Here is a 9,160-nt window from a genome sequence, read left to right on the forward strand (position 1 = left end):
CGCCCAAACCATCACACTGCCTCCCCTGTGCTTTACAGATGATGCGTTGTCCTTTGGTTCATGAGCTGCTCCACGCCTTTTCTTGACATCATTCTTGTAGAGGTTGGTCTTGGTTTCATCTGCCAAAGAATGTTTTTCCAGAACTGTGCTGGCTTTTTTTTTAGATGTTTTTTTTTTTTTTTTTTTAGCAAAGTCCAATCTAGCCTTTCTGTTCTTGAGGTCTTGCACCTTGCAGTAAACCCTCTGTATTTACTTTCATGCAGTCTTATCTTTATGGTAGACTTGGATATCGATACGCCTAACTCCTGGAGAGTGTTGTTCACTCGGTTGGCAATCATCCACCACTGTTATCGTCCATGGATGTCCAGGTCGTTTTGCATTGCTGAGTTCACTAGTGCTTTCTTTCTTTCTCAGGATGTACCAAACTGTAGATTTTGCCACTCCTAATATTATAGCAATTTCTTGGATGGGTTTTTTTCTGTTTTCCCAGCTTAACGATGGCGTGTTTCACCTACATGGGCAACTCCTTTGACCAAATGTTGTCTGTTCATGGAAATATCTTCCAAAATGCAACCAACACACCTCAAATGAACTCCAGGCCTTTTATCGGCTTAATTTATAATGATATAAAGAAAGAATTGCCCACATCTGTCTGTGAAATAACCTTTGAGTCAATCGTCCCATTACTTTTGGTCCCCTTTAAAAAGAGGGTGACCTGCATTAAGGAGCTGAAACTCTTCATTGAATTTGACACACAAATGAAAGCTGAGAGTCAACACATTATGTCCATTATATAACTATAACTGGAATACGTTTTAGTAAAGACAGTAGTGTGTTCAGCACTTTAGGAAATACACTAATATGCTATCTTTCAAAGAATCAGGTAAGATGATTCTTTGATAGATTCCTGTGAGCTAAATGTAAAAGTTGAACATGCAAGTTCATAACATACAGTTATGTTTATCTGTTTATCCACTGTCATCTTGGTGCCTAAATATCTGAAGGCGTTCCTTGAAACCCAGCTTTGGAGTCGAGTTTCCACCTTTCTTCTTCGTACTTGTTTGCCAAGTGTGCTGTTTTATTTGATCCAAGAATGAGTCTCTGTCTTTCACAACTTCTACCGATAATCCCCTCTTCACCATATCGGTAGTCGCTTCGTGCGCCGTGTTGTATGTCACAATTCCCTCTCTGTAGAACACCCTTAGCTTGGCCGGGAAAGGCGTCTGGAAGCGAATATTGTTCTCTTTAAGCACCTTCTTCGCTGTCGCATATTCCTTTCTTCTTCTTTGTATCTCCGGGGCATAGTCATTGTCCACATATATCCTAGAATCCATAAAGTTGAAGCCCTTAGCCTGCCAGGCCTTCTTAATAATGTCTTCTTTGTTACGATAACTTGCGAGTTTAACTACAATTGAGCGTGGAAGGGCTCCTTCCGGGGGTTTTTTGCCACCGGCTCGATGTGCTCTTTCAATTCCCAACACCGTGGGGCGGGAGAGACTCATTGTCTTTTCAAATAGAACCTCTACAAAATTGACAACGGATGGAAATTTGTCCTCTTCCCCTTCCCTCACGCCATATATTCTAAGATTCTTGCGACGTGACCGTCCCTCTAATTCCAGTAGCTTAGATTCGCATCGCAACTGAAAATTTGCCATTTCAATTAGCAGCTCCTCCGAGGCCTGGATTCGAGTCTCCATTACGTCTATGCGTCCCTCTGCTTCGTCGAGTCTTATACCAATGCCGACGACCTTCTCCCTTATAGCATTAAACTGATCATTTGTGTCTTTTCTAAAAGCACGTAATTCTTTTAATATCATGTCCATCGTAGCTGGGTGGTCCTTCGCTGTGGCGTTAGCATCGGGTTGCTGGTCTTCTTCCATATTGCTGCTAGCTTGCGACGAAGCATCTTCTTCCGCTTCAGTACGTTCTCCTACATCCTTTTTCTTGGATTTTCTGGGCATTTCTATTCCTTGGTATAGTACCCCACAAAGATAAATCCAAACTTTTTATGTTTCGAGTTAGGTAAATTGGGGTAGAAAAAATGTCGGGAGCAACTATCCTACACAGCCATCACACGACCCGCCAAACCGGAAGTCTCCTCTGCGATTTCCGGAGAGAGAAATATCATCGTGGAAGAGACATAAAGTGAGTAAAAAATGCCCTAAATGCATTTAGAATTTATTTGGAATTACAAATTAAATTTCTTTTAGCAATTATTGTTTTTTAATGTCACAATTCCAATCCTGATCCTTTATCCGGGCTTGGACTGGCAAAAGTGACCCGAAATTGGCACTCTGGTGGAGTTACTTTCTGTGTGTGTGTGTGTTTATAAGTAGTTTTAAACTTTATGATCCACAAAACAGCATAACAGTAAAATAAGAACCGACTGCGTTACAGTCAGTGTGGGAGCAGCGGCTTCACTCATGCGCGATTCATTTGCAGTTTGGACGCATAGATGTGAACATCTTCTGCCCTGATAGCAGCTGGGGGAGGACTATCCTCCGCCTGTGAGCCCTTTGGCACGGGCGAGGTGCCCACGGCAGCACCCGCTGCTTGTTGAGAGTAAGAGCGATACGCGTTTTCAAGTCAAAAAATCGTCATAAATAAGTCTCCAGAAAAAGTCGCCAGATTTGTCGCTAGTCGCTTTTTAGAAAAAAAGTCGCTAAGGGGGTCTGAAAACTCGCTAAATATAGCGACAAAGTCGCTAAGTTGGCAACACTGGTAGTTAGCTTATAGCATCTGTTCAAATTCAAATAAATTCAGTTCAGTTTTGTTTATATAGCTCCAAATCGCAACAACAGTTACTGCAAGGCACTTATTATTGTAAAGTTAAAACCCTATAATAACACAGAAAACACCAACAAACAGATAACCGCCATTGAGCAAACACTTGTGAAGGACAAACTTTGGAAGGAAAAACTCCCTTTTAACCGGAAGAAATGTCCTGCAGAGGCTCAGGGAGGTGCAGCCATCTGAATAACTCATATTGCACTCAGTACGTTCCCACAAATAATGCAATAAAACACAAAAGCACCTTTATCTTTATACAGACTAAAGTTAGCCATAAACTGAGCTTGGCTTTTAAACGTTTGTGCTTTTATGCTAAGCTAACAGCTGCTCTCGATAACTTTGAGCCACCTCTCAGCTAAAGAGTGTTGCTAATGTTGAACCAGTGTTTTTTTCAAATGTTCCCACTCACTCAGTAAGCAATGAGTTAATGTAAGTAACTGGTATCCAGGCCCACTTTGCCTTATGACCTCAGTATTGCTAAAGTCTTTGCTGCATACCCTTATAGAAAAGAAAAAACCATGAGTGATATATTATAGTTCTTTAAAGGATAACTACTTATTCATGAAAGTTGCCCCTTTTCTCTGTAAATTCTTAAGATATTTATTAAAAGCTAAATATGACTCATGTAAACATTGTGCTGTAAATAAAAAATGTTAAAGGAGCACCTTTCATGACTAAATATATATCTCTTGAAATTAATGGGACTTTTTAGAATATTATATTTCTTTTCTACGTGGGTATTCATTAAAGTCAAATTTCATCACCCTTCGTCCTACACCACCTCCTCCTCACCTTAGTCCAGAAGAAGGAGATCCTGGACTGTGAGCAGCCAGACCGTGAGGGTTAGAAAAGTTCTGTAGCTCCTCCTCTGACGCACGACAGCGCACAAAACAAACAACCACAGAAACATCACTTCACAGCTTCACAGGTAAAATCCACAGTTAAAGAAAGTGCTGGGCAGATTACAGAGAGAGCAAACTGAAAGACTTCTGACTACAGCACACTGGAAAAACATTTAAAACAATAAGGGGACAACAATGATAGGCACATAGGCTCAGTACTAGTTTAGCTTTCCAGCAGAATGCATTGCTACCGTTGTCTTTACATGCGTGCAACAGGTGTGTTACCATCTAGTGTTTCCTTCTCAGAGTCAGAGTCCCAGCTTAAGGAGGAAGGAAAGGCTGAGGATTTGAATCTCCTCTGTGCGCTCCTCCCTTGGTTTGCACTGGACTGGGGGCCCTCACTCTGCTTGGAGCGCTCCTCCCCAGTGAGGCCCCACAAGCATTTGGCAGATATCAGGCCATCTCTCAGATTTGGAGAACATGAAGACTAGAAAGTAGTAACAATAAACAAAGAATTTATTGTTGATGGGGGTGAAAATGGCAGCACTTATGACCACATAAATATATAAATATATATATATATACACACACATTGATGCCTTACCTCTAAGGTGCTGTTGAGGAAAGTTGGGGTGACGGGGTTTTGTGCTGAGTCGATGGGTGCGGGCCCATAGCTGGTCCCTGGGGTTAGGGGTTCCCCTTCTGGCTCCATGGTCCCCCCCACCCCCCAGAGAACAGTATGGAGTCCCACTAGTAAACAGCCTGCCTACATCGTGCAGCCTCCTCTCCTTCTGGAAAACATTCACACATGAACTCGCACTGAAGTTTTTCCGTGATGGAAAACTTTCCTGGAGCTAATTGCACGGAGAATGATTTTTAAACCAGCATAAAACACACCATGTATCAGCCTCATTTAATGGCTTAATCTGGAGAATCTGTCGTGGTTCAGCTGTCTTGTGTATTTTCTCTTTAAAAAAAATTTGGCAGCTGCAGCTTTCGGACTGTCTGACCTATTTTCACAATATGTCTGGTTTTAAAGAATGAAACGGAGCGCTCGAATGGTTACATAAATAAGTGGCCTTTATATTCAGGCCCTTGTCCTCACTGCTGCCCCTCTAGAAAAAAAAAGACAGGAAAATGCCCGGGCACATCAAGGTGTCCCACGGGTTGGCCTCTGTCGCTTCAGAGGACGTGGCTCTTATCGATCCGGTCGCTGTCAGGTGATTTGGAACAGCAACGCATCCGTGCACGTTGCCTTTGAAACCCAGACGCCCATAAACTGCAGGTTTTTTTAGGGTTTTTTTTAGTGCAAATACTCACTGAAATCGGCCTGGTTTGCGGATCGCAGGGAAAGGCTGCCTCTTTAAGCACCGTTCGTCATACTTTGAGGACGGAGCTGAAGCTTTACGCACCGCGACGATGCTTTGACTGCTCCCATGGAGGAACTTGCTCTTTTTAATCGGCGCTCGGGTGTTTTGCAGGGATCCCTTGGAGATGCCAGGCAGAGGACTCCATGTTATTTGGCTTGCAGGCACGCCACGGCTGCGTACGTAAACGTCAGCGGGGAGGGTGACGAGAAGAGTTTCGAGTAACCCACCGGAGGCAAGTTTACTATGTCAAACTTTTACGAGTGCTTCGATCGCAGGCTCATTTCTCTAATTCTGTGCGTATTTATGTGGCGGACACTTTATTCACAGCGATCAAATCATGGTGACTCTGTTTTTTTTCTCGGAGGGAAATGCACGCGTGAGCAGCGTAAGCACGCCACAGTAATAATATTTCTTTAAATGCGTTTTATTTTGTGTAAATAGGTATACTATAAATAAAGGTTATGCGGTATCTGCGTACATTTGTCAACACCTATGTGGCTCGCCATAGTAACGCTGTTGTGAATGACATATTTGCGTATCATAATATGTAATAACACTGTGATAGTAACACCTGAACAATGTTTGTCGGTTACTTTGTGTATCAAAATCCCCCAAATGCTAAACAAAATCAATATATGCCTTTCCGATTGTTATATGTCGTCAACCTGCGCCCCCTGTTGGTCACACCTATCTGTAAATATCCATATCTCGTTGCATGTACCAGAGGTGGGACCAAGTCATTGTTTTGCAAGTCTCAAGTAAGTCTCAAGTCTTTATCCTCAAGTCTCAAGTCAAGTCTCAAGTAATGTCAGGCAAGTCAGAGTCGAGTCTCAAGTCACTGGTGTAAAAGTCCGAGTCAAGTCACAAGTCTGAAACTTTGAATTTCAAGTCCTTTCGAGTCTTTAAAAAAAAAAACGAAAAAATAATGTTGCAGTTATGCTAAATGTAAATATTAGACCATGTAATTTTTAAATCTGTGTTTTTCTCAACACATGACAAAATAGTGAACTTAGAAAATATACACAAATTGTGAAATTGCACCTCTTTAAAATGCAGCTCAATTAAACCTAGCTCCAAGAATAATTTTCACCGACAGTTCTGAGATAAGCTGCATGTTATTCTTGGATGCGGTTGTAGGACCAGCTTTAAAATCGCATGACAAAAATATCATACACATTAAAAAAAACTGTATCACCAACGTAGCCTGGACAACATTTGCTAGTTAGATGAAGTCAGCTATCTCATCTTAGCATATTTATATGCATATTTATAATCATACGGTTCTTGGAGTGAGCGCATACGATCATGAAGTTTAGTAACTTCAGGTCACTGCAACAAGCCCAGGTACAGTTTACCGACGGATGGGTAGTAGTAGTAGTGGGTAGTAGTGGGATGGGTAGTAGTGGAAATAATTTCTGGTAGCATCACAGAAATGTAGCAGTGACAATAATACTGTATGCTGTAATCGTACTGGGCAATTAGTGATACAAAAAACCTGTTTTATCCTGTGAATAAAAGTATATGTTTTTGTCAATGTACCATAATAACAGAAGCGAAACGCAATATTGTGTCAGGACAATTCACTATTTATGCACAATAAACACAATAAATAAAGGAGCATAGCGCGACAATTTCTGTTCAGCGCCAGACTTGCTTGTAACCTATATCACCAATTATGTTAAGAAAAATGACGCATTAACTACAACAGCAGACTGACCTTTGTGTAAATGCTTGGAGCAGACTAACCTGTGAGCTGGTGTTCTGGGACGTTATATTTGGTCTTTGAATGGCTGCAATCCAGTCGCCTCTTTGTTACTTCGGAAACATGAACAATTTCTCTTCAACAACGTAATCCGAAAACAACCGATCTCTTTACCCGTCGGCTTCCCGTGGCTGTCATTCGACCGGCTATTGCAGTTAATAATACAACGGCTTCTTGACATTTTTGTGTTTCTTTTTATCGCTGTATAACTGATTTTAATTGAAAGCCTGCGTGCGCTAGTACCGCTTGCCACGAGTTCCCAGAATCCTTTGCGGTTCTACCCGTGAATGACGTCACATTTTCAATCTCTATATAATATGCATGTTAAATTTTATATTTGGGGTAAAATATCAAGTCTTTTCAAGTAAACCGGTTCAAGTCCAATTCAAGTCCCAGGTCATTGGTGTAAAAGTCCAAGTCAAGTCACAAGTCTTAGAACATTTTTTCAAGTCAAGTCTAAAGTCATAAAATTAATGACTCGAGTCTGACTCGAGTCCAAGTCATGTGACTCGAGTCCACACCTCTGGCATATACATGTAAAAAATTGTAAGGCAGGATTTATGTCAGGATAGGGGGCAAACAGAAGGGGGAAAGTGATGATTATGAGTTACTAAATAGTGGAAAAGGGGCATTAAATAAGCTAATGCTTCTTCCTGCTCCTTTTTGAACATGTTATTTATTATGATTATGATCATTATGTTTTGTTTTGTTTCTCTTTGTTCTTGTATTGTTTGAACATTTTCAAAATAAGGCTACAATATGTAACTTTTCAGAAACTGTGGGTCAGTTTCTCCAAATTCTCTGCACGAAATGAACGAAGGTCACCGCTTTGATAAGTTACTTTGCATCTCATGCAAAAACACGTTCCATCAAATTGTTTCCTTCCACAAAACCAATACACACAGCTATGAAAAACTGACATCTTGCTGATGGATTTAAAACACTACCGTCAGAAGTGGTCAGTATAGGCTTCTTGAGGCCATGTTACACACACACACACACACACACACACACACACACACACACACACACACACAGAGAGAGAGAGAGAAAGCTCTTCAGCTGAACTGACAAAAAAATAAAAAAGCAAATTGCCTGCCACTGTCTGTGTTCCTGCTGCTCCATCTTCTTGCCTAACACCTGGATGAGTCACTTAAGATCCCTTTTGTATTCTGACACATACTGAAATGTTCTTCCGATTGACTTTGCATAAATGCAGAATGAGTAATTGGAAATCTGCATTTTGAAGCCCAGTGTTCCTAGGTGAACAGAGCGTGCTAAATGATGCAATTTGAGTTTGCAAAACTGTGATTTAGAAAGATATTTGAGTAAGACCAACAGAAAAGGGCAATTTGGAATCGTCGATACGTGAGCTCAGTGTTTTCAGCACTGTGTGCATGATTTCATTTGTTAAAATAAGCAAAACTGCTGTAGTTAAACATCAAAGCAAAGGCATACTTTCAAAAAATACATTTTTCTGATTAATTAATATGTACATCACTTAAATGATGCAGCTGGTGAAGGTGTTTTTTAAGTACCTTGTACACTTATAAGCAATTTGGGAATTTCCTCAGTGATATATAACACTGTAATAACCACTGCTAATACATTTTTAGTTAATTACACTTTACTGTACAGAACGGTGTCACTGCTTATTTTGTCATTTTGTAATGAATAATTATATTCTGGTCTGCCAGTCGTTAGTTATGCTATTATTAGTAGTATCTTTGTTACAGGTTTATATATGAGTTATAAACTGTGTTGCGTGTTGCATCATAGATGATATGAGACAATGACATCTGTACACATAACACTTTATACACTGTGTTCTGTGTTTGGTTAATGATTACAAATGTTATTATCTGTTTTGTATATTACTGATCAGTGAGACTGACCTTACTGTAAATTCATTGTGTTTTGATTCAGTGGACAAATTCCAATCTGAACACAACTGCTTTTGTGACTAAACAGGACACAAACTGCAGTCCCCAGTGTTGTAATGTATGGCGGTCCCAGTACCCCTGCCTACTTATACATAGCATATGACAATAATTTCCTGCAAAACAACTGTTACCAGTAAGTAAGCCCTAATATTTATGTTGTTGTTAATGTCAGTTTACCCTTTAGTAATAACGGTTATTATAATGTATTGCCAAAGAAATGATGTAAGTAGTACCTTAAAGTTTCAAATAATTGAAATTTAGTATAGTCAGTGTATCATCTGAAAATGTATAATGAAACAACTGAAAAGTGAAGTACTAAGGTAAAGTACTGTGAAAGTATATAAGCTGAGTAAAGTATTCAGATTTTTTTTTTATGAAAGTAAAGTTTTGTTTCTTTAATTCAGCTTCTATAACACATAGTATATTATTATTGCCAAAATAAAACCCACAAGT

The 9,160-nt window shown here is 40.1% G+C and overlaps 1 protein-coding gene across 1 annotated transcript in view; it reads right to left on the minus strand.

The window, feature by feature from the left end:
• Positions 1-5,185, minus strand: part of wizb (WIZ zinc finger b) — a 28,164-nt gene extending 22,979 nt beyond the window's left edge. The window contains exons 1-4 of the mRNA XM_085351369.1: positions 4,953-5,185; positions 4,237-4,423; positions 3,918-4,119; positions 3,583-3,658 (exon numbers count right to left, since the gene is read on the minus strand). Coding sequence (XP_085207495.1) covers positions 3,583-3,658; positions 3,918-4,119; positions 4,237-4,344 — 386 coding nt within the window. The 5' untranslated portion in view covers positions 4,345-4,423; positions 4,953-5,185. The remainder of the gene's footprint in view (positions 1-3,582; positions 3,659-3,917; positions 4,120-4,236; positions 4,424-4,952) is intronic.
• Between the last annotated feature and the right edge of the window lie 3,975 nt (positions 5,186-9,160).

Source organism: Diplotaxodon limnothrissa, linkage group LG4 (genome assembly GCF_057381915.1).
Source record: "Diplotaxodon limnothrissa isolate DT_005_m linkage group LG4, D_limnothrissa_male_GT1.1, whole genome shotgun sequence".
Lineage (NCBI taxonomy): Eukaryota > Metazoa > Chordata > Actinopteri > Cichliformes > Cichlidae > Diplotaxodon > Diplotaxodon limnothrissa.